At 42.5% G+C, this 25967-nt stretch overlaps 1 protein-coding gene across 6 annotated transcripts; it reads left to right on the top strand.

The window, feature by feature from the left end:
• The first annotated feature begins 588 nt into the window (after nucleotides 1-588).
• Nucleotides 589-25667, top strand: deptor (DEP domain containing MTOR-interacting protein). Of its 6 annotated transcripts, none has more exons than XR_009788814.1 (10): nucleotides 593-1119; nucleotides 1268-1357; nucleotides 5423-5601; nucleotides 7556-7679; nucleotides 11443-11621; nucleotides 13135-13273; nucleotides 14676-14813; nucleotides 16651-16721; nucleotides 16951-17055; nucleotides 22802-22940. XR_009788814.1 is itself a non-coding variant. In XM_061775477.1 (10 exons), the coding sequence occupies exons 1-10, from the start codon at nucleotides 1106-1108 to the stop codon at nucleotides 22922-22924; spliced, it is 1206 nt and encodes a 401-aa protein (XP_061631461.1). In that variant the 5' UTR covers nucleotides 596-1105; the 3' UTR covers nucleotides 22925-25667. The 6 variants fall into 6 exon arrangements, 5 of the variants coding, with proteins under 5 accessions (XP_061631466.1, XP_061631462.1, XP_061631465.1 ...); XM_061775477.1 differs by having other exon boundaries at nucleotides 596-1119; nucleotides 13091-13273; nucleotides 22802-25667; XM_061775478.1 differs by lacking the exon at nucleotides 16951-17055 and having other exon boundaries at nucleotides 592-1119; nucleotides 22802-25667.
• The last annotated feature ends 300 nt before the right edge of the window (nucleotides 25668-25967 follow it).

Raw genomic sequence — 25967 nt, 5'->3', positions numbered from 1 at the left:
TCCATTCTGAGATCCATTTCCCATAAATGTTTTGTTTTGTTTCGAGATGAACGGCAACGAGCGGGACTCGAACCTGCACTGAGTAAATTGTCAATGATACCCAGCCTCGAGATAAAAGCGGCAGCTTGCTTAAAAAAATAAAAAAAAACACGATCATTGGTTATGTTTGTTATTTAGCAAGCACGCCCATAAAGCGAAACAAACATACTGTAATGTACCAAGTGTACATTGCGAGCACGACGACGAGGTCTGTGCCTTTTATAGTTGCGTTCGTTTTGCTGACCCCGAAAAAACCCCGATCGCGTTTGATATACAGTATAAGACGAACAATTTCGCGCTAATGAGCCGTATAATGACAATGAATGGTTATGTAATGCATATGCAGGTTAGTTTACTTGTAATGCGCATAAATGACGTTCATGACAAGGTTTTGTTACCTTGGTTAGATGGTTGGTTTACACACGGTGGAGTTAGGGTTAAGTTGGGCTTTTTTTTTTTTTTTTTTTTTTTTACTCAAAGGAACTGAAGTAAGGAAATACTTGTATCAAAGTATTTAAAAAATGTATTTCTTTTTTTTACACAAGTATGTGTACTTCCGCTCTGTCAGTACGTCGCCCCTCTTCACAGTAATTACCCCCCCTAAACTCCGGTGTGTAGGGGAGAGTAAATCGAGCGTATCCTCAGCCTTGTGTAACACCGCCCCCGCGGGCAACTCCCCCGTGACGTCATCTAGATCCTCCCAATGCGGGGAGTGTGCGTGCAGGCGCCCGGTGTGTTCACGCCCGCTCGTGTCCGCTTGCAGCACTTGAGGCGAGCGGGATACACAACGCTGCATGTGCACGAAGTGGATGTAGACTCGGGGGCGGACGTGCACGCAGCCATGAATGAGCGCGTGCACACGTTTGGGGAGTCTTCGAGGAAAGCTGATCATGGAGCCTCTCACACGCCGCATGTGACTGCTCACCGTCCCGCGTTCTGTCAGGCAATTCCAGGGATGGAGTAACGTCGCGCTCGCCGCACGCACGCCGAGGTTGATTTTTTTTAATTTTATTTTATTTTATTTTGTATTACGCGAACGATCAGCGGTCACGTCACATCGCTCTCCATGGTTTTCGAAAGGTGAGCGAATCGTGCAAATGCTGCCTGATCAGATGCACGATGATGATCATCATCATCATCACAATATCACATGTTTTGTTCGCTAATCCGGTAAAGAGACGCGCACCCGCACCCGCACTGATGGTGTCCTCCTCGTCCGTGTCTGCAGAGAGATGGACGGCATCGCCAACAGCATGCAGAAGAAGGCCGCGGAGCTGGAGCGGCTGGCCGAGGTGCTCGTCACCGGGGAGCAGCTCAGGTAGGTCGGACGCACTCGGACCTCATCTGTGCGGAAACTTCCTCTCCCTTTTTGTGTGCATTCTTTACTCCAAGGACTACTTTACTTTACACAAGTATCTGTTCTTCTACTTGAATACATCCTATGAGTACCTTTGCCACCTCTGATCATTTCTTTGGAGTTTCAACGTGCCATAGAACTATTATGCATGCAGCATAATGCATCACTAATTTTATACACTGTACATAGTAGTAACACATAATTCGACTATATTTATTTCTTAACACATACAAACATGCAACAATTGAATCTTCATTTTAAATGTAATTAAACGTGTCCCTGTCCTCTCTTTTGCATTTTGTTCACTCGCAACTTTTATTGAGCCAAAGCACATATTTCACATGAGAGCAATCACACAGCATGCCTCAAAACAAACATTTTACTACTGAAATAATGATGATCTTGTGTCAATTTCCTCGCAAATTTATTTACTCGTTTGGGTAATTAGGGTCTGTCTTGTCTCGTAGTTGAACACAAAGCTATTATTCTTTTGTATGACAGGAAACGGGTAGCTACATAGGTTATTTTTTCCTTCTGCCGTCGAGTAGAAGAGCATTTGATTGTTCTGCCTGTCACTATATGTTGCTCACATAGATGGATGAACAAAGGTTATTTGCAGTAAAAAAAAGTTGTAACTTTCAGACCAGTTAAGTGAATTTGGATCATTTCCCGCAGCACACGTGATGTTCTCTCATGGCACATTAACGTGCTATGGAAGAGTGGTTGGGAATCACTGCCTTCTGCACTGAATGCGAAGCGAACCATGACCTTTAAACCATGGTAGATACTGATCCGTGTTGCTTGCCGCACTGTTCTACCCCTCGCAATTAAATATGTATGTGGTTTCACCAGCTGTCACACAAAAATGCTTTTAGTGTATTGGCCTCAACATGCACTCCCCAACGCTTTGCTGGTCAGAATTCTAAGGATTTTGTTTGCTCTACTTACTGCAAGGGTGAACCTATTCACCTCATGATGTCATATCGGGGACAAGCCGTGTCTGGTAGTGTTGTTTACATGTGCCACCCTTTGACCCTTTCACTGTTTAGCAAGGCCCCCCATCATCATGGTGGTGTGCTCAATGAATCCAGCAATGAATAATGGCTCAGAGTGCAAAGCATGGCACCAATGCCTGGAATCTCTACCCCCCACCCTCCCCGCTTACCACCCTCCCCATTGCAATACAACTGAATTGTTTTCCCATTTGGGTTCATTTGCTGTGACACCGCTAACATTCATCGCCACGGGAGAGTAAGAGTTCGTGTCAGCACAACATTTCCAGTGTGCTGTCACTGAGCACCAGTGTGTGTGTGTCTTTGTATTGTATGCAGTGTGTGTCAGTGTCCGTAGCCCAGCTGGCCATGTGACTGCAGGGGCCAGCGAGCGCTGGGTTACGTGTTGGCCATCCAGAGTCCTCTGCTATTCTGAAATGGAAAGTGGTGTTGAAGTTGCGACTAAAAAAAAAAAAGAGTCCCGCTTTGTGTAGGAATGACATAGTACTTCGTGCTTATAGAATGTTTCAGGGTACTCCAAAGATATTTAACAGCAACAGCAAGAATGCGGTCTCTGGAACAGGTGTACAGTTTTGTATGGCTTGTAGTTTATTGAGGATATTTATTGTGTGTTACTGTAAAGAACGCTGTTGCGGTGATGAAAGTGTGGTAAGGGTTTCTTTCTTTCACACATCTACCTCAGAGTTGAGAGGTCCCGCGTCTGAATCTCTGATCAGGCCGTTCTGTTTGGATTTTGTATATTTTTCCCATGTGTACAAGGGTTTCCTCTGGGTACTCCCAGTTTCTTTAACATTCCAGAAAAATGCAGATTAGGTTTATGGAAACTTTAAATTGCCCATAGGTGTGAATGTGAACGGTTGTTTGTTTATATGCGATTACCTGGCGACCAGCCCTGGGTGTAACGGACTTCTTACCCATTGTCAGCAGGGACAGGCTACAGCTTACTCGCAAGCCAAATGAGGACAAGAGCTGTAGAAAAATAATGGCTGGATGTTCCCAAATGGATGAGGATGATTTGGGGATTTTGTGTTATATTGTATGAAAAGCAGGGGACCAAGAACAGAACCCTGGGGCACACCGTGGGAGACAGAAGGAAGTCAAGCTATTGCGGGCCTTGTATGTGGTGAGGAGATTATTGCAGTGATATAGAGTGAAGGTGACAAAGGTGTGGACTGCAACAGATGCTCCTGAAATGGTATCGCGTTGTTGCCTGACTCACAGTCAAGAAGTGCTGTCTCCGTGGATTTCTCTGTTTAGTCCAGCTTCCTCCTGCATTCCAAAGACATGCATGTTAGGTTCTTGAATACTTAAAATTGCATATAGGTGTGTATGCTAGTGTGAATGGCTGTTTGGTTGTCTGTAATCTTGCTAGTTGCCTGGCAACTAGTCCTGGGTGTAAGCTACCTTCAACCCCATGTCAGCCGGGATAGGCTGCGGGTCACCCGCGATGCGAATGAGGACAAGTGCTATAGAAATCAGATGGATGGATTGCAACTGATGAACCGCAATCCAGTGGGGTTCCACTGCACTGCAGCAAAGTGAGGGGTGGCGGAGTATATTACTGCAGCGTCCAGAGCAAAGGCAAAGAAAGAGTTCAGCAGAAAAGGGGCTCTTACACTTCAGACCTTTTCACAATGCAAATGCACAAACTTTTGTACTGTACCCGACAGAACCAAACTGTCCTGCTAACTGGAAACTGAGCTTGTGTGTCTTATCACAAAAGAAACCCACGCGGTGTAATGATTGACGGACTCCTTTGTTGACCTCCACTCCCTGTGCTTAGGCTTTCTATCGTTTTAGCTAATCGAGAACGAACGCGCATAAAAGCCGACATTTACTCATTTTCTGTCAGTCCTGACTTCATACACCAGACGTGATGCACAGCTTGAAATTGAAGTGGAGGAGTTGACTTAGTACGCACCTTTATTTGCATGACTCACACCATGGATCATGATGGACATGGCTTCTCTTTCTCTTTCTGTTTATTAGCACCTCTGTACACACTAATTTCATGCCTGCCACATACAGGACCAGAGTGGAATATTGTTAAATGCGAATTAAAACTGTTCAAAATGTATTTTATTAAAAGAGGAACACATTTGAAATGTTTTTGTATACTGTACTCAGTTATTTCCTGCTCGGCTTTCTGTTGCATACAGTACAATATACCGTACACAGTACATTAGCTGCTACGCTTGGAGGGAGGCCTTTCTGGCATTTGTGAGTGCTCTTATGTAATGGTGTGGTCTTCAAACGGCCAATTTGCTATGCTGCAACACAAGGAGGGAGAGAGCTTTCCTTAGTATGTGAAAGACTCTGTGGGCATACAGTGCACCAGTTCTCTGTGGGAATAGGTGGGGTCATGTTGGGCGTGGGAACACTCTGGAAGTGCACTGGCATAAACACCTGGTGTACTCTTGAATGCCACGTCGTCTCAATGCGACTTATCTGAGCTCAACTTTGATGGAAATGTGCTCTGCGGTCTGATGAGACCACTTCTTCTGTATATGAGATTCTCATATGAATGTGCTGACCTCACTTCATCACTCTCCAGATGATTTAGCAGCGAATTAAATGGAAAAGGAAAGATGATATAGATGATGCCATAGTGGGCGGACGTCTTCCAGTGCTGGGTTGTTTGCTTGTGTAGACTCTTGGCAGGCGAGCTTGTGTATCTTGCTCTTGCTGTTCAGACTTGGACTGTGATGGTGAATTCTGCATGATGTTAGCCAGATGCACGTGGAGGGAAAGTAGGATGCTTGGCTGAGGCTGTGGTCGGCTCTCTGACAATTTCAGCAAGAGGTGACCTAGACCGGGTGAAAGCTGCCTAACCTAAGCGAACAGCTGGTTAGGCTATCATGCAGTCAACATGATTTGACTGTACACTATATAGTAAATGACTTTAAACAATCATTTCATGGAAACCGGAGGTTTTCCACTGGATTCATAATAGATAAAAATGGCTATGATTATAAACAACAATAGTTATGCAAAAGCTGATCTTGTCTTCCAGGTTGCGGCTCCACGAAGGAAAGGTTATTAAGGATCGACGTCATCACTTGCGAACGTACCCAAACTGCTTCGTGGGCAAAGAGCTCATTGATTGGCTGATTGAGCACAAGGAGGCTTCCGAGCGAGAGACGGCCATCAAGATCATGCAGAAGCTTCTGGACCAGAGCATCATCCACCACGGTGAGGCTTCACTGAATTCAAATTGTGCGTGCTTTTATTCTGGCAGATCAGTGACTTAATGGTTAGCATCTAGCTCAAGGTCAAAAGGTCTCTGGTTCCAATTTAGACTGCGGCCTTACTGTGTGAAGTTTCCAAGTTGCTTGCGTGGGTTTCCTCCCACATTCTGAAAACATCCATCCATCTTCTGTAGCGCTTGTCCTCATTAGGGTCACAGGTGAGCTGGAGCCTATCCCAGCTGACCTTGGACAGCGCGTACCCCGTCTGGAACGGTCGCCAATCAATTGCAGGGCACATATAGACAAGCAACCGATGACACTTACATTTACCCCTAAGGTTGAGGAAAGGAAGTTTGAGCACCCACAGAAAACTCACACAAGCACGGGACAAACATGCAAAACCCACACAGAAGGGAATGAGCTGAGATTCAGACCCATGACCTCTCAACTGTGAGGCAAACATGCTAGCAACTATTACACCACTGTGCTGCCATCTCAGGAACGTCTGTTGCAGTCCATGCTCTGTCACATTCAGACTATCTCACTGCAGTAGCCTCCTCACCACCTACAAGGTCTTCATTAGCCCAAATTCTATCTGTCTCACATGGTGTCCTCCAGGGCTCTGTTCTTGAGCCCCTTCTTTTCATACATGTCAAACAAAAAAGGAACATCACAAAAAACACCTTATTCCATTTTAAGAAACTCCTTCAAACTTAGATAGCGATTTGGTGCTTGTCCTTGCCAAGATTTAAACCCAGAACCTCAGAACTGTGAAGCAGATGTGCTAAACACTAGCTTACCGTGCTGCCCTAAAACACGCATATTAGGTGTCTTGAAGGCTAAACCATATGACCATATATCAATGGTGTGCCCGCCTCTCTCCCAAAGTCAGCTGGGATAGGCTCAGGCTCACCCGTGACCATTCTTTCTTTCTGTCTTTCTTTTTTTCTTTCTTTCCTTTTCTTTCTTGACATTTTCTGGGAACGATCCTCGCCTCCTCTCAAATAATTCTTAATGCCGCGGAGCCAATTTGGCTCCAACTCACTCCCCTGTCCACTTGAACAGGGTGAAGACAGAGAGACATGGAAGGAACTAGTTAGATTGTACTTGCAAAAATAAGAACTCCCTAAAACATACGACATCTTGGATGCAAAAGCTAAGTATCATCCCCTGCCTTACTCTCTCTGGCTTGGGGTGGGCATTTTTTTCACTTCAATACTGCAATGAACATGCCACACTAACCACATTAGTCAGAAATAGTCACTAAACACGAAGAAAAACAACGTCTCTACATGTGACGGTTGATCAGGATTTGGAGACACGTTTTATTTAAATGGTAACTGAGGGCAGCAAGGAAATGGATAATGAAAATACATACAAACAGACAACCATTCACATGCACATTCATGCCCACACGCAATTTAGAATTGAGAGTCTTTTATTAACCTAACATGCATTTTTTTTCTGGAATATGGAAAGAAGGCAGCCAATGGTGCGCGGCGTACTAATACTGTATTTTGTTTTGTGGCACAAGAAGGCACAGTTACACAGTATTTAGTGTTTCTCTTTTGATTGCTTTTTATTTATGGCCTAGAAGTACTGTTTTTAATACCAATATTTACTGTAATAATAAAGTTACTGCTGCATTAGTGTAGCTTAGTGATGGAGTCCGGCACAGTGTACGAATATGTCGTCATGTGGCATCGACACGCTCGGGTTACCGCTGTACTACTGACGGACTCATCTTGGAATGGAGTAATTCAAGTTCCATGTAATTATAAAAAATGTGGATTCACATTTTGAGGTGCTATAGGTCAGCATTCCAGAAAGGATTGTGTTCTAGCTTGAGATTTTCCACTTTATTTGCAGTAATAACAGTAACAAATTGTATTGTATGTATTTTCCTACAAGAGATTTTCAAGTCAACTTAGAAACTTAACACATTTGCGCATTTGCAGTGTGCGACGAGCACCGGGAGTTCAAAGACATGAAGCTGTTGTACCGCTTCCGCAAGGACGACGGTACCTTCCCACTGGACAACGAAGCCAAGGTCTTCATGAGGGGACAGAGGATCTATGAGAAGTATGTAGCTGAAACACATGCAGCACTTTTGGACTTTATCCACACTCGAATACATTCTTTTCGAAATCATAATTCTTCTGATGTTGTGTTGAGCTCAATTATTTTAAAAGCTTTTCAGGCGGTGGAGCATGAGGTTATTGGAAGTTCAATGAAGAGTATTTGTCCAGTCAGAGGAGGGCAGAAAAGACTAATGGAACAGTTTTGTTTGTCTTTAGCTTTGTGGCCATGATGTTGTTTGGTACAAGAGTGCGTTTCCAGCTCTCCTTTTTTTCCAAGGCTGCTGTATCAACTCGGTCTGAACGCGCACTCCCACTGCCTATACCTCTCTTGACACTTACTCCGCTCCAAACAAAAACCCACTTTTCCTCTGTTTCTTGACAACACACAAACAAATGCGCACACACCAGTTGCATAAGAGTCCAAGTACAGACATCTGTCGTCTCCGCCCTCAAAGCTTTATGCAATCAAGAGCAGTGCAGCCCAGGACGCGCAAACACTGACAGATGTACACCAAATTTGCTCAGATTATCTCTGCTCTCTTCATTTTTGTGGTTTGAGTTTTCCTTTCGCGCATACATTTTGGCAATATTTAAAGGAGATGGATTATGCATTTTCCCCCACAATTAAAAACAGTTCCCAGGTGTCTTAATATCATATCTGTGACATGCTTATGTCACAAGCAAAGCTGGACTGTATATTGCGCTCCATATAGTACTGGTCCAATGGTACGTCCGGCTTTCAAGAAAAGACAAATCACTTCGGGATCGCTCACTCATTGCCTACTCCTTTTATATAGTGGACTAAATAGTTCACTGATTAGTCAAATGAAAAATGACTAATGCCTGACAGCATGACCATTGAGTACGTAATTGCTGTCGCATAATTACAACGCACCGGACCCCAAACCCTTTCTGTAGTAAATATTGAACAAATGAATAAATTACAATAACGCTGCATTGTTTTAAGCAGCGTGTATTTTACAAAATGAACGAAAGCGCAGTACTTTACGTACATCCTTGTTGTGATGTGTTGTTTTACTTATATGAAAGATATTTACATGCCAAAAATCAAACAATACCCTGCAAAAAAACAAACAAAGAAAACCAAACATTGCATCATGGGATTTTGTTTTCTAGTGACAATCGTTCACTACTTTTCCAGATGCATTGTGGGTTACATTAAGGGCTCTACACTTACTACACATTGAAACAGCACTGAAAATGGCAAAGTCACTCCAGTATGTATGATCGCATTTAGCAGATAGGGAGCGACAACTTTGCAGCACCCCAGTGACCCAGCTACAGTATCTGTATACAAGCAATTCCAAAAATATATCATAATATGTTTAAGCATGCAAAAGGCCCACAGAGATCACTCAGATCTCCTTGACGCAGATGGAGTCATCTACTGGGTTATTTGTCCAGACTTAATCACGCATAGTGCATATTCAGGTCACAACTGCTTGCTTTGTTCCAGTTGGAAGAATCCCAACCCACGTTGTGTAGCGCATACGGTGTGACTTACATAAGACTGTAGGTGCTGTTCGCGAAACTGGTGTGCTGTTCCCGTCGCGCTAAGGCCAACTGTTGACTTAACTTTAAGCAGGCTGAATGACGACTGTGTACACAGTCAGCTTTCACGGAACATTACATCGACGATTTGTGCACGCGTGTTGGGCAGAGAGGGTCTTCGACTAAAAGTCCTACTCCATCACAATATGACATCTCAGCAATTCAGCTGTTGACTTTACATAAAGCCTCCTTAAAAGCAACACTGCGAGAACACGGAACAACAGCGAATTGTTTTGACACACGAGCCGGGATAAGTGTTGACAATCTCCTTGAATGAACTCCTCCGAGAGGACGCTGCAGACAGAAAGTACTACTAATTTCTTTTCCCAGCGCTTTATACCCTGCTCAGCTGATGTACGTGTAATTTAGTTTAATTTCATCCATTAGGATTCTGAAAGCAGTTCTTCCCGAGCTTCTCCAGAGAGAACAAAATCAATGCGAAACATAACAGAGGCATCGACATCTGGAGGAAGCCCGCATGCAACATCATTAGCACTTCCTGCAATGTACACACTGGCCTACATGCACTTAATGAATCCCGTACAATGCGAACCTTTGGTAAACAACACCGATAAATGTGAGAGAGGAACACGACACAATAAAAAAGGGCAACGGTGGAGGACGTCATTCATTTGTACTTGCGTCTATCACTAACCCATGCTAACGCAGAAGTAAAGTCATCGTTACAGTATTTATATGAAAAACACTTCTAGACCATGAATGCCAGACAATCAACTGAAAAAAATGGAACTACGGCGGTAATTGAGCCACTTCGTTCATGCGATTTTTCTTCATGACATTTAATAGTTATAGTATTTTTTTTTTTTTACTTTATTGCTTACCAAAACAGCAGCACCTACCGAAACATGTGAGAATATGTTATTGTGTGTGTGTGTCCACGTTTGTGTACTTGCGCCAGCTATGCGATAGATATGTCAGAAATAAATAACCACCGCTCCGCCGCCATCAACTGTTTTATTTCATAACGACGGACCGCATAGGTGAATTTAGATGATGTCGATACTGTCACAAATACTGTCGTCGACAGTTCCCTATTGTTTGCACCTTTCAAAATAAATGCAAGTCAGCTGTGGGATGTGCGAAAGGTGACAGCTTCAGCGTGCGATGGATGAGCGTGAAACAGAAGAGATACGTCGTGTTTTATTAGTGCATTTTGCTTTGACTCACGATGTACATGTTTGGACACGATTCAAAAGCGGCTCACAAGCACAAGCGTGTCTGGCGTGCTTCATTGTTTCACTGAGTTGGTGACAGTTGTTGACTGACGTGTGTTATTGTGCAAGGTCGGGACAGAGTCAGCAGTTCTGCTCCCCGCATGTGTCGACTTGTCTGTCGTCGTTTGGAGTTTGTGGCTTATCTTTTTGTGACGGGACGATTCACTTTTCGCTAGTCACTGTTTGTCATTTCAAGAAATGTTTTGACTATTGCGATTCGCTTACGCCAGAAAATAGGAGTTAGAGTTGTGCTGTTTTAGACTGCACCAAACAAGTCTTGTTATTGTTAAGCATACTTATCTTTGCAAAGGCAAATTTGATCCAAGTTGCACCTAATTTTGTGGTTGGTCAGTTTAAAAATGTAAACATACAATTTTTTTTGGTATACTTTTCACATGATTAGAGCTTTTGCTAAGCATTGGGTCATCTTTTGTTGTACAGTATATTTAAAGTTCATGTTATTTTACGTTATTTTATATTTCTAATTCATATTTTACAATGTGCTTATTATATTTAATCACTTTTCTGTATTTAATTTATTAGTTATATGCATTAATCATGCGCTTGTTGCACAAGTAATATTATTATTATTATTATTATTATTATTATTATTATTCCCCAGGAGCTTAAAAGATTTGCGAGCTTCAAGGAATAAGGTCTTTAATCCTCAGTGCCTCCGGTTATTCAGATTGTGAAGTCGGGAATGTGTCTGAGTTGCTGGTTTGGAAGGTTTTCCACTTTGACAATATAAGACTTTTTCTTTCATTACTGACTATATATGTATAATCAGTAATGAATATACATATATATATATATGAATCTCCTCACAGAAAACAAAAAGAATACCGGTACCCTTTTCGACCTATTGAGAATTATTATTATTAGGGTTGTGGATTTTTTGTGTCACTGGTTTAGTGCAGTGCCAATTGATGCGTTTGCTGTATGCCGATTGTGCAGGTTGATGAACACGGAGAACAGCATAATACAGAGCCGGGAAGAGGAAGGCGGGAACTTTGAGCGGACGGTGGTGGCCTCCGAGTTCATTGAGTGGCTCCTCCAGGAAGGGGAGATGGCGACCCGGGAGGAGGCGGAGCAACTGGGGCGCCGCCTCCTCGAACACGGCATCATCCAGCACGGTGAGGCCTCGACTTTGCGTTACAAAATGTATTCGTCGCTTTTAAACTTTATTGATAGCCTTGAGTTAAATCACACTCTTTTCTTTTTACTCACCACTCTTGCCATTCATCGTTTCTTTTCATTTGTTTAGGCATCATTTTCTTTTTACTCTAAATGTGTGTGCACCCTGAAACTTTCGCTTTTATGACAACATTCAATCTTTCAGGGTTTATCAGCATGGTACCGTCATTCTGGTTTAACACGAGAATGAAACTCACTAACAGATATTTTGGAGCCCACTCCTTGCGCACAAACTGCTAATTAGGAGATCAAAATGGGAGCAGGACATAAAAAGTAAAGTTAATAGCAACTAAAAAGGAGCTTCCAGATGAATGTTGCCACGGATGAGTACAGTACTATGAAATGTATGCACAGCATTTTGCGGCCCAGAGCAACAACTGCAAGAAATCTTGAATGGCTTCCCGCGACATTTAAATTCAATTTAATGACGATGTCGTGCATGAGTCAATGAGGATAAAATGAGGAGCAGTCACATGGCTGCATTGTTTATATTTGCCCTTCCACAACTTACTGTTACAGTAAATGGGAACAACGCCTCCTAAACATAGAAAGATTGTCGTCAAGTCTTTTCTACGCGAGTATTTGACAAAGCGGATGAAGAGCGAGCAGACAAAGAACTCTTTCTCTGTGTGTGCTTCCCTGTAATGGAGGCAAGCATCTCCACGGCCTTGGAATGTGTTGTTACATCACGTGCGCGCGCACACACACACACACACACACACACACACACACACACACTGCAGCACTGTGTGTCATGAGTCTTGGTCATACTCACAGTATAATAACGACACCAGCTTTTTGGATTTTGGATATTTCGACTCCGTTCTTTGCATTTTATCATTCCTACAGAGGTGACATGACAAGTAGGTTGAGGACTAGTGTGCCAAAAGTCGCCAGGGCGACGTGTGTGCGTATCCCTTGAGGGAGGACGTAAACGCGACGAGGGAGATCAGCATTTCGTATGACAACGCACAAAGCCGCATGAGAGAGCACTGTCTCGTGGTGCTCAGCTCGCTTTCGTGGGAAATGAAAAGGTTTGCCCAAGTGCCGAAGATTTGTGTGAACTCACCTCTCGTTAAGTTACAATTTCACTGCACGGATGAGTCTCCAGACACATTTTGGACGTCGTTGTGGGAACAGTTTGAGGAAGCCTCTTTTTCAGTTCCGGTGCACAAAGCAAAGCCACAAAGTCATGCTTGGGTGAGTTTGATGTGGAAGCACCAAAACACTTTTGTGATACGCTAGAACAGAAATGATGAGCGAGGATTCCCAGAGTGCCGTTTCATATTTTGGCATCTCAGACAATTATGCTCTTTAGTCCCAAATCATCTGACTTGAATCCAATTCAGAAAGCCTTTTGACTTGTAATCCACGCTCCTAAAATTGTGCCGTGGCTTTCTTTAACCAGTCACAAACAAACATCACTTTGTGGACGGGCCCCTCCTCTTCCAGTTCAGGATGAACTTTCGGCGAAGGCGGCGGTTAATGGAGCTGCTCCACGAGCGGGGTCGCGGCATCCCCGAGAGCCACGACAGCCCCTTCTGTCTCCGCAAGCAGAACTCGGACGGGGGCAACACCAGCTTCCTCTCAGGTAGTCTGCGCCTCGCCGCGCGCACACACACACACACACACACACACACTCACTCACTCACAGAGCTGTTTCAACTCTTTTGCCTCATTCTTGTTGCTAAACTAACCAACCATATAATAAATTAATAGCTCTTTGTATGAACCACTACAAACTACTACCACAATAATGAACAAAATGTCAACACGTTCCACGGCGTGTATTACCACGAAGGACAATAAGACGGCTGCAACGTGGTCAGACGTAATTCACTGGTGCTTCCAAGTCCGATCGCATTTCTGCGTGCGCCTTGAACCTTGAATTTGGTGGACCTTCAAAACAAATGCTCCTATTGACATATAACTATAACTATTTAGAATGGTTTGTCATGAGACCGAATGATCATAAAACCAATATTTCAAATAATATTGAATACATACCAAAAATCACAGTGGGGTGCCTAGCTTGGGTGTAAAAGTGACAGTTTGGTTTACACTGGGGGGGAAATGCCAGTGATTTTGATTTATGGAAGATTTAGAATAAAACTTAAAAACTACTACATGAAAGCAGTAAATTCTCCAATAAATGAGAAATAAAGATTGTGTGCAATAAAATAAAAACTAAATATTTAATAATCTACTGTATAAGAGCTTAAATCTTTTCATTTCAGGAAAGTGAAACATCAATAGTAACAATTTGCAACAGTAACATTTTAATCTGTCTGAATTATTCCGCTTTCAAAACACAAATTGTTTTTGTTTATTTACTGCTGCACTGCTATTCGCGTTTGAGTGAGTTACCAAGTTTGGCAACCTGTCAAAAGCAAATGGCGAGCCAGAGACTGAGCAGCGCTGTGTTTGTTTACGGAGTAGACGCGAGGCAGTTGCACTTCCTGACCTAATATGTTCCGTGTGAGAACTTGGTACGTCTCAGTCCTGTAGCGCAAATTAGGAATCGGAAAACATGTACCATTACACCCTGATAATCAGCCTATTGTATTGTATAAATGCCGCTACATTTGTTGTTGATCATCATATATGTAGTTTCGGACAGAAGCCCAGCAACAAAAGTGGCAAACCGTCGCAGGCCGCATATAATGCCCTCAATCTCAATAAAATAAAAATAGGAAATGTGAAAACCAGTAACAGCGCTATCATCATGGCATTGAAAAACAAATGGGGGGGGGGGAGCACTTGGACACCAGATTGTGATTATTATGTGATCACTTCGGTGTAACTTGGGGTAAATATTCTATCTTTGTTCAACTTCCAATATTTTTAACATAACCCATTGAAAGCAATCCAGGAGGGTGATACCTGCTGAGCGAGGTGGCCAGGCAATGGCCAGTTTAATTCGAAATGCAGTTCGCATTTTGGAACTGTTTCCCTGCGTGATCTCCCGTTTTGTGTGCGCGCGATTCCAATAGTGAGTCCCACCAAAGAGATAAAGATGGCGGTCGGCGGTCGGCGCAGCAGCATGAGCAGCAGCTGCGGCAGCAGCGGTTACTACAGCAGCAGTCCCACGCTCAGCAGCAGCCCACCGGTCCTGTGCAACCCCAAATCTGGTGAGCGTCACCAAACAGCCGCGGTGGCCGCCGTCCGACGGGTCACTCCTCTGTCGCTTGTGCTCTCTCCAGTTAGTTTCACTTGTTTCATCAAAGACAGTTTGTTCCAGTTATGCAATATGAATCACGTGGCGATAGCATATGACCAGAAATGTGCGTGCGCGGGTGTTTGAGGTGTCTTAGATTGCCCCTCGCTAGGCACAAAGCCTCAGCTACAACAAGAACACAACAACAAAAACAGACAATAAACAGACAACACTCGAAGAATTTCCTTTTCCTTCCTCGTTACATTGGCGCACAATTTAGAAAAAGTGTAAAATGGGCAGTATGGAATGAGCCAATCCAAGTGAGAACGTGAGTTCAACCTTACAGTGTGAGTCAGTTCACTTGTGCAACCTTGTCAGAGTTGTTTTTTTCTTACAGCGTCAAAGCAGATTGTAAAAGGCAGAATATTTGGTAAAGGCTCTTGTTTTGCATCTGTGCTGTATTTGAAGTCTTGAGAATAAAATGTTAATAATACTTAGCATTCCCGAGTGACGTCGATAGCTGCATGTGTGTGCACATGTAACATATATATATATCTATTTTTACATATAAAGAATTTAAGATATTTTAAATTAGTAAAAAGGTCAGGGGTGAGCAAATGTTTGTGCCCAAGGGCCACATTTAACTTTTAAAACAGGCAAAGGTCCAGGCCAGGCCAGGTCCTTTGTGGATGAGGTTAAAAAAAAAAAAAAAGGTTAAGGTAATCATGAAATCATAATGAATTCAATTTTTGTATTTCATTGTTTAGTTAAAAAAAATGAATTATCATTAATTATGCAATTACTTAATAAAATAGATTTAAAAAATGATAATACATCAAGCAAGCAATTATTTCATGCGATCAATGACTAAAATACAAATAAATAACATTCTAATGAACCCAATTAGACATTAACATTTTGATATTATTAACGGTCCTACGTGTTTAAATTGTTTTTTTTTTCCATTTTAATGTCGACCTAAAAACAATGAAACTATCAATTATACAAATAAGTTAACCATTGTGAAATATAAAAACAACTTTGGCCCCTTATGGGCTGGTCATCTAAGGCTTTTTGGGGGGCTTTTTTTTTTCTGGCTCATTGTTCTGTGTGTATGGTACTGATGCGGGCTGGCGGGGTTGAAGTTGCCCCGCAAATCTTCCGTCTTCCAAGGTAGAATTCGAGCCACCCGAGCGTAAGCGGAGTTTGAAATTTAACAGCCGAGAGACGGCCTGGGATGCGAGGGAACCCCTGGCTCAGCGTTAACGCCTCTGCTGCGGCAATTTAGCGGGAAGCCGGTGAGAAAGCGAGGGATCGCGTGGTCATGCCGGACAAATATTTTGGGACACCCTTGAAGTCGGCTTTGAATGATCGTCTGCTTACACCCGCCGTACTTTCCGGTGTCTGTTCTTCTTCTCACGTTCTTCTCCCCGGAACACCCCGGTTGAGGAAACTTCAACTTTTTGTTAGATGAAATATCAATTTAAAGTACACGAGTTATGCACACCGGCTGCTTCACAAAGTGTTAGCAGCTATTCATGCTGTGTCCAACCTAGTTTGTATCCACTAAAGGGACTTTTTATAGCCTCTTTTTATTGTGTTTGCTGTTTAGGGAAAATGTTTGAAGTTGTTGCGTTGTTGTGAAAGGGGAAGAGAAACACGTGCCTCACGCAACATGTGCGCACACACACACACACGCTCATATTTTTAGGAAATGCGCAGTGTTAGTGTCTGTGTGTGTTTGTATATTTATATAATATATCCCAGCCCCTGGCATTAATCAGTTAATAATATGTTCTGTGTTTGGACAGTTCTGAAGAGACACGTGAGTCCAGAGGAGCTCCAGACTCCAGGAGGACCTTTTCTAAAGAAGACATTCACTGTAGGACACACACACACACACACACACACACACGCACACGCACGCACGCACGCACACACAAAGGCCACTTGAACAGGATGCTGTCACACATTGAAGCACTGTTGCGAATCCACCCGGGTCCCTCAGGGTAATCGCAAATAGACGTCCACGCAGCACGCACACGTACGTTGACAAAATCCAGTACATTTTGTGACACTTGCGTGGCAACCTTTGATGTGGCCTTCCGCAGATCGTGGGCGACGCTGTGGGCTGGGGCTTCGTGGTGCGAGGTAGCAAACCCTGTCACATCCAGGCGGTGGACCCCGGGGGACCCGCAGCCGCTGCTGGCATGAAGGTAACGACATGTGCATGCGCGCAAAGATGGGAGGCACAGCGACATTGGAGCAAAAATCCAAAACACGCATGTTATTGATCTATATGGAAGCGCTTGAGAATCAGAGCAGAAAAACAAAAGAGATGTGCTGAAATGACTGAAAGAAAACTGGGGGGAGGGTGACTCACCTCAGCTGCCATCGCAGCTGGCGCAAAATTGTGTAAGCAGAGTGGCAGCAAGGAATGCTGGGAATGCGCGGCACAGCGACTGCGCCGTGAATCGGACGTGAGGCAGGAGGGAACAACTCGCAGCAGGCCGGCAGAGGAGAACACTAACTAACATATGACGATATGACTAACTAACTTAGACTTAGGTTAACCTGTTACACGTCGTAACACTTCATAAACCATGTGTGAGTTTCAAGTTGGGGACAACGGGCGATTAAATGATGAGCTCCTGCTAAATTTGTCATCATGAATTCAAAATGTAACTTGATAAAAATAATCACATTTATATTGCTCCGAAAAAGAGGAAGTGGGCAGTGGAAATAACCGCTTCTGCTTTAACGGTCGGCCATATTTGGTCACACTGGAAATGTGTGTCATGGTTCACAGGCGCTGATAAGGCGCATCATTATTATTAGTATCATCATCGTCATAATGTAAGATTAACTGGGCTAAAATGCAAAACATTTGACTGTGAATGGAAATACATTTTATGCGCAGAATAAAAGTTGCGTATTTATTCCTAACACATTAACATTTTCACACTCAAATGTTACTCAGTCGAAAAGAAAAGAAGTGTCAGATGCGTGTGTGCGAGTCAATAATGGACATCAAGTCACAAATTGCTAATTATAATATTCACAGAAAATGTATGTCTTGAAAAGGCACATTATGTAAAAGTGACTTTTTAACTACCTGCATTCAAAAGGTTGGATCATGTGACATTTGTGTTAGGCGATGTGTTCGCTGCATGCGCCACACGCATGGATCCGCAAACTAATTAACAAGTGTGCAATTCGTCAGTTGGTGATGAAGTGCTGCCCTCGCGAGTGAAAATACAATCGATACTTTTACTCTCCTAATGGGGGCACTCGTTTTTCTTCACATTAGTCATTTTAATCACATCGTGGATATTGATTTGAATTGATTTTACAGAGTAGAATCTGTCAAGGGGATATTCGAGATCGGCTCTGCTGCATTTTTTTTTGTTTCTTACCACACAGAGAACTTGATCATACACATGTAAGCATGCAAGGACGGATGACCTCTTTATCTTTGCACGGCTTTCAAATGGAAGTGACCTGTTATCGACTATCCAGTGTAGATAAGTCAAGTATTTGGAGAATGGCAAACAAGTTTAATCTGGGAGAATCCGCATAACTCACTAGATAGCAAAACAGCAAAACAAATAGACTCTTGTGCGACTGCCCAAATTCACCTCACATGTCACCACCTCGTGCTGAATCGGGAACAATCCACAGAGCAGACGTTCATCAGGGGCGTGTAAGGGGGCCGAAAAGCGAGGATGATTCTGAGACCTCTTGACTGACAGCGTTGCCTAGAATTGGATTTTATTTTTTCTTCATTTGTAGCATTGAAGTGTTGGGCCTTAAACTGTTTTTTTTCCGGGGGCACCGAATCCCCCGGTCGTAGCTTTTTCACGCAATTTACTCATCCTCACATCTGAAGGTGAAGCCTCTTGCTGCATCCATCTTGCGGCACTCATCCGCTAGCCTGTCCTCACCTTGTACTTTGGGCTTGCTTTTGAATAAATGCTGATTTTTGTTTTTGTTTTGTTTTGTTTTGTTTGTTTTGAAATGTTTTTTCGAGTTAAGAATGTGCTTGTTGTTTGTTTATGATGAGTTGCCTTGCTCTTCCCCCTGTCCCACCTCGCATGACTCATTTTATTGATGGATAATTAGTTAGCGGTATCATAATCCTCCACGTTGCAAGGTGTCGACACGCGCCGCCGTCCACGTAAGAGGCCGAAGGGTGAACGTGAACACATGCACACGGTCGCTCTGACCTCAGAGAGCAGGTACCACATATAATACTATCTATTATACATAGTATCTGTTGTACTATGGATATTACTTGCTGTACTATATACAGTATACTGAACAATAGCACATCAAAAGACTATGTCACTCCTCAGTGCAACGGCAGTATATTTTGTTTTAGCGTGGGGCCCTTTCAGTTTTCATGAACTCCCCAGCAGGTTGTACTACAGTTTATGGAAAAAATATGACGCAACATGCCCTGCGATTGGCTGAAACCATTCCAGGATGTACCCCACCTCTCGCCCAAAGTCAGCTGGGACAGGCTCGCAGCACAGCCTCAACTGGAATTGACGAGAAGCGGAAAATATAGAAAATGGAGGGATATGATGCAACAGGTTACTATGTATTATAAGCAAAAACATGTTTTTTTTTTTTTTAGAAATGTGAGCCGCATATGGCCTACATGCAGTAAGTTCCCCATCAGGTTCACATTTGCATATTTGTTTATTCTGGCTACTAATGTACATCAACCGCCGTACTATGTACACAAAAGGACCAAAAACATTTCAATCATAAAAGTAAGTGTTTTACATACTTGTCCCACCAGACAAATGGCGCCCAATGCTACTATGTGTATTCTGTTTTTGTTTTGACAAAGCTTTTTTTGTGTGGTCCATTTATAAACTAATTTCCTCTTCCTTCCCCGCTTCCTCTGCTGGAAAAGGTGTGTTTATTGTTTGCTCACCCCTTTTCAGAAGTTGTCTTTATGAGTGAGTGTTTGCTGGCTGCTAAGTTACTGCAAACATCGGCACTTATACATGTGTTTGTATTTTTAATCTTCATTAGTAGCTGGAGCGGTGAGAATGAGTGACATAGATGTTCCTGTATGTTAGCAATTGTTTACCCTCCAAAGATCTCTAATGTTGCACTCTTCAAATACTATTTGGTTAACAATCTTGGGCATCTTTTATATGTCGAGCAATGAATACTACATTTTAGCCAACTAAACGGACATCGCAATGAAAGCGTTCCGATTCCTGAAACATATCTTCATCGCTCATCATGTGTCCATGATTCGCTCTGCACATTTTCTTCGTCCTTCCTCTGAGAGACTTATATCTTTGACCCAACCCCAACTCCCCCACCCACCCCCCCCCCCCCCGCTGGCACCCGGCCAAGAGTAACAAGCCCACAGCCACGAAAGGAGGCCAAGAAATTTTAAGAAGGGGGGGGCGGGGGGGGTTGTTAAGAGAAGTTGAATAGGAATCTTGAACAGAGGAATGAAAACAGATAAGATAAGAATCTGTTCAGGTGTGTTTGTGTAAGGTGAAGAAAAGTATTTTGGGCACTTTATGACTCGAAGAGCTTTGGAGCGACAACATAGGATTAACTGACAAGTTTGTTTCATAGTCGTCACTGTTTTGCGCTTGCTATAACCTTTCCTGAAACCACAGGAAGATCATTAAACAGCATTCTGTAGCACATCTTTAATCAGTTAACTAGCACGCTTTGGTGATTTGTGAGCAGCACAATGTGATAAAAGTGAAGAAGTCACATCATGTTGCAAGCGCAGCCTTCCTTTTTATTGGCTGCAGTTGGCAGTTGCGGTTTTGGTAATGATGAGGAAGGCGAGGCGCAGGCATGACGGCCAGCCAGCTAGCTTGCACACGGCATGTCGTCCCTGGGGTCCTTCAGCTCGAGGTGGAACTTTATAACAATCGCAGGGGCACATACAAACAAACAACCATTCGCACTCGCATTCACACCTAGGGGCAATTTAGAGTCTTCAATCAACACACCATGCATGTTTTTGGGATGTGGGAGGAAACCGGAGTGCCCGGAGAAAACCCACGCAGGCACGGGGAGAACATGCAAACTCCACACAGGAGGGGCCGGGATTGAACCCCGGTCCTCAGGACTGCGAGGCAGACGCTCTAACCGGTCGCACACCGTGCCGGCGCTGTCGTGAATTGTTTCTAAAAATCAATCTTTGAAACAGCTATTGATGTATACTGTGGTATGAAACCCCAAACACTTTACCTAGTACCTTTCGTCATTCATTGGTACCATCTGTTGTTGGTGGCGTAAAGACAATATTTTAACAGCAACTGTCAAGCAAATGGAACAGTAAAAAAAAAAAAAAACTATTTTCTAATTATAATAAATGAATAACTGCACTATGGTAAAGTAAAACCTACTCGTGTTTGATGACACGATATAGACGGGAGAGAAGCTTGCTGAAGGCGAGTCGACGTCATGCGTCACACATGCGTCTTAATTGTCATACAGGTGTAAAAAGAAGTTAACTCCGCTCGTGTAAACAAAAACAGATTCACTTTAGCCATATTGCGCTGAGCATCCAGAACATATCGCCGTTCATTTCCAGTCACGGTTCTATGGTCATCATCACGCTTTTCGTCTTTGCCATTACTGGTGCCTTTCTCAAGCGGTGTCACAAAAACACAACAACAACAAAACACAGAAAAAGGAACACACACTCGATGATGTCATAGTTTTCCGTAACATTTTGGTTGAACTTCAAGTACAATCAGCTATCAACTGTACTCAAACGCTTTTGCGAGCTCACATTATGGGCTAGATTATCTTCTTTGAGGCCCCCCAAAAAAAAAAGAAAAAAAAAAGAGGCTCGTGTTTACCCAGCTGCCCGTCCGATCATCTGTGTTCACTTTGCCTTTGCCACAATGTCACATCTCACACGTGCGCACGTTCATGTGGGAGGAGGGTCACAGCATTTAACGCACACGCAGCAACATTTAAAAGGAGGTTCTGAGGCTCTGATCTTGAAATATGAATGAAGTATTTACTGTCTAATGTGTATGCTCGCCTTTTGCAAGCTTGATGAAAATGAATTGCTGGCAACAACTCAAAGGAATCTCTCCAACATCCTCAACTTTCCCAAGATGACACGCCAGATGGCTTTTGTTTCGCTAAAAATGAATCCGTCTGGAAAACAGCCAACAGAAACTGTTTGGAAAAGGTCATGCACTTTCCCAAAAAGTGATTGGAAGAATGTTCACTCTGTCACACGCAGCACATGAACAAGTAGGCGGGCACCACAGCTCCAACAAAATCCAATTGGACAGCTGCTTTCGCATTAAGGGTCGCACGGTGGAAGAGTGGTTAGCACATCTGCCTCACAGGTCGGACAGGGGTTCAAATCTCAACTGCAGCCTTCCAGTTTGCATGTTCTCCCCATGCTGATGAATCATGAGCGCATTCCTAACACTATTCATTTGTTTTTAATCAATCTATTATTTTATACCTGTGTTTTAAGCTATGCATTAGTATTGCTATATTTGAGTGCATTAGTTACAATAAAACACATTGTTGTGTACAAAGTTTGTCCCTTCAATAATGCAGGCATGGAATTGTTTCCCGTGTCTTCATTAAAAGTTATCAAACAAGAAAATAAGTATATAACACTCTGGGCTGCCCTGTGTGTGTTGTTTTATGGGTTATGATTTATTTTAATATCGCTGCTAATCCTATTAACATGTCTAACACTTTGTCCCTCTCTTGGTCACTTATTAATATCACACCGCGTATCAATACACCAAAGTTGCGCAGGACCGTGCGATCTGACTATTGCGCACACATACATTGCGATGACGATGCTCAAACGATATATTGTGCAGCCCTATCACGACATTTTGGAAATGAAATGGGAACATGTTCCCCCCCCCCCCCCCCCCCCCCCCCACTGACGTAAATATTGATATTTGATCTCCCTCTTGTCTTCAGGTTTGCCAGTTTGTGGTGTCAGTAAACGGACTGAACGTCCTCGCTCAGGACTACAGAACGGTCAGCAACCTGATCCTTACCGGACCCAGGACAATTGTCATGGAAGTCATGGCGGAGATATGATCGATGACTGTTTGAGCCCAATCGGAGATGTGCAGCAGGAACATCTGCCGGAGGTGCAGTGAAAAACCAGGCGGATGGAGAAACAGGATGAGCGCTACGCCTGCTGTCTTCTTCCTGTTGCTTGCATCTCCAAGCACACGCACGAAAGTGAGAAACGGTGCAGCCTTCGGGGTTTCTTCTGCTCTACTTTTCAAACGCGTACATGCATGCGGAGGAAGGACAATCCCAAATTTCAAGGTGACAATTTGGAAATGAATGAGTGCCAAGTAGTATCTACAAGACATCAATTACCGCATCCAGAGACCTTTGCCCTAGTTAGTTTCTAATTAGTCAATGGCAGCTTCAGAGAGCCCAATGCTGCCCCCTGAATAATATTAACTGACATTTTTAGATGATACCTATATCAAAATAGGTAAAGTAAATATATGAAGTTGAGTCAAAGAGCTGATAACATTTATTCAGGCTGATGTCGGATCAGCACCACAACAATAAAGTGAGAGAGATTACTGAGGCGACGACTACAATCAGTTTGTAGAGAGATGTGGCATGAAAGGCCCTAAATATCCCTAATGGATACTGTTAGCTAAGAAATCGTTTTTTAGAAGCACACTGGGTAATAATACCTTTTTTAAAAAATGGAAAATATCTTTATGGCCTTATAGTAACAGTTTGTGAAAGCAAAATGCCATCAAAATTGTGACAATCATGGCGCACGTCAAACAATAAATGTAGAGATTAAGTTGAATTTTGAAATGTTATAATCGTAGATCAAGGTAATACAAATTATGCAAGACTCAAATGAATTAGTAGCTCAAACATGAATTCATTCATTCCTCTTCCAATTTCATGGAATTTGCTTATTTAAAATCGCTCATTTTAAATGTTAGGTGGAGAAAAGGCTGCGGCAGTTTATTCTTGGAGGTCATCGGGTGGATTTTTAACGATTTATCCTGACTGTGTTTCATGACCCTGCTCAGTGTGGGTTAGTCAGGATAAATGCACAACTGAGTGTCTCGGCAATTAAAGAGAATTACTATTTGAGCACTTAACCCCCCCCCCCCCCCCCCCCCCTCCCTATGAAGCACTTATGAGACCCATGCTTTTTGTTACACTATTGCCACAACATTTATACGTTCACAATGCAGTATGTATGATGGCCGTAAAAATATATTCGCCGCCTTTAAATTCTACAAAAAAAACAAAACAAAACATTGTAATATAGCAATTGAGCCATTGTATCTAGAGACTAATACATTCTTATAAGACTAATATATACTTATATAAAACTAGATGTAACCAGTATAAAGGAATTAATTCAATATGATTTTGCTGGTGGCGTATGTCATGTATAAAGATAAACTCCCATTATGCTTTCCTGTGCATACATACAGTAGCAACACACACACACACACCGTCCACAACGTTAGATATTAACTCAGATAACGCACCCAACCGTTTTCATATTACTGCATCAAATATGAGAAAAAACCTCAATGCAGTTTTACACTATACTGCAGACTACAACCACAGTAATAAGCATATTGTTAAATTTGCAATTGCAAAGCTTTTTGAATCTCAGTTTCGTGTAGTGAAGTGATGATAATAATTAATCGGAAGCGAGCGATACAGTTTGCCAGCCTTGCCAGGATATATTGTAGTATCAACTGTAGTATTACATTATCATTACCTCTCTGACCGTGTCAAAAAAAAACAAAAAACAAAAACAAAAAAAAAGTGAGTGAACGTTCAACCCTACAGGGTTACATCAAATATAATACGTCAAATATGTCGAGTCAAGCTACTGGACGAGGCGAGAGGCCACTAAATGTTTGTTGTGAGCGGTGACCTGTGTGTGACCTTCTTGTGCGGCCTCATTGGTGCCATCTCCACTCCAAAGGCAATTGCAGAAAAATCGAAGAACTGCCGTCAGCGATTGCGTCATTATTTCTTAACCAAAGACAACTGCTGTTCATCCCCAATTTTATTTGATTTTATTTATATATTTTTTAAATAAAGTAGTTCTCAATTTATGTCATGTGTACATGCTGATTTGACTTATTTTATCAGGCTATGTTAAGGAGTCTAAATACAATTACTTTTTTTTTCCAGTTGAGCTATCATTTAGGTCCTTTGTTTTTTTCACACTACATTTAACAACAAACCACATTATTCTTAAATGATTAATTATGAGTGATTGACATCAGCTCCCATCTGATATTTATGGTTGTATTCTATTTTATCAACTAAAAACTCACTTTCACTTTTAAACGGGTGTCTGTAAAATCGAACTATTTTTTTCTGCTTATTATTATTATTATTATTTTATTTTTATTTTTTTCTGGAATGGAAATGCACATGATTCAAATTAGCATGTGTCCAATGAGGCTATCGCCGTCGTCATTTATTGATGCTGAATGGACAATGGACTAATTTGCCTTAATTGCTTAGTGCGACTCCTCACGTTGCTGCGTTGCGTACCAAAGGTCACCTGGCTGCGATGTGCTTCATTTGAAAGGACAATCAGGGTTTTACACACACCTGCAATAGTGGCTTCACATGCAGGGCTGATGGGCGAATGAATGTATTTCTCCTACAACAAACTGTTGACATAATCATATTTAATCCATAAAAGGGACTATGATATTTTCAGCAGTTATTTTCTGCTTGTTAGCTACAGCTAATACAAATATTTGACTGTGTCAGATGTTGATTAAGTGTTAAATAAACGCATTCTGTTACTGTGCGAGTTGTTTGCTCCTCGATACCTTTGGGCTTTTAGTGTCTCTGGCATCCTAATATTGCTTCTTTTACATTTGATCTCTTCTTGGAGAGGTAAGGTACAGTACAAATGTATATGATATGAATGATTACATTTTATTGAAACCGACATTGTGGATTTCTTCATTTTAAGGGCTCAGAATTAGGGTAGCGCTAGACTTCCTGATGATGGAAATGTCAGGAAATATAGTAATAATAAAAGGAAATATATTCTCCCAGGAAAAAAAAAAAAAGTAAAATATATTTTTAAGTGTAGTGTGCCCCT

The sequence above is a fragment of the Phyllopteryx taeniolatus genome, chromosome 6 (genome assembly GCF_024500385.1).
Source record: "Phyllopteryx taeniolatus isolate TA_2022b chromosome 6, UOR_Ptae_1.2, whole genome shotgun sequence".
Taxonomy (NCBI): Eukaryota; Metazoa; Chordata; class Actinopteri; order Syngnathiformes; family Syngnathidae; genus Phyllopteryx; species Phyllopteryx taeniolatus.
The sequence above is the reverse complement of the archived record's forward strand: the minus strand, read 5'-3'. Positions and strand labels throughout refer to the sequence as shown.

Bases quoted from the DNA above. Each gene is read 5' to 3' on its own strand.
- deptor (XM_061775477.1), top strand. The intron at 5,602-7,555 runs GTGAGGCTTCAC...GCGCATTTGCAG, and splicing joins CCAGAGCATCATCCACCACG to TGTGCGACGAGCACCGGGAG. The intron at 11,622-13,090 runs GTGAGGCCTCGA...TTCTTTAACCAG, and splicing joins ACACGGCATCATCCAGCACG to TCACAAACAAACATCACTTT.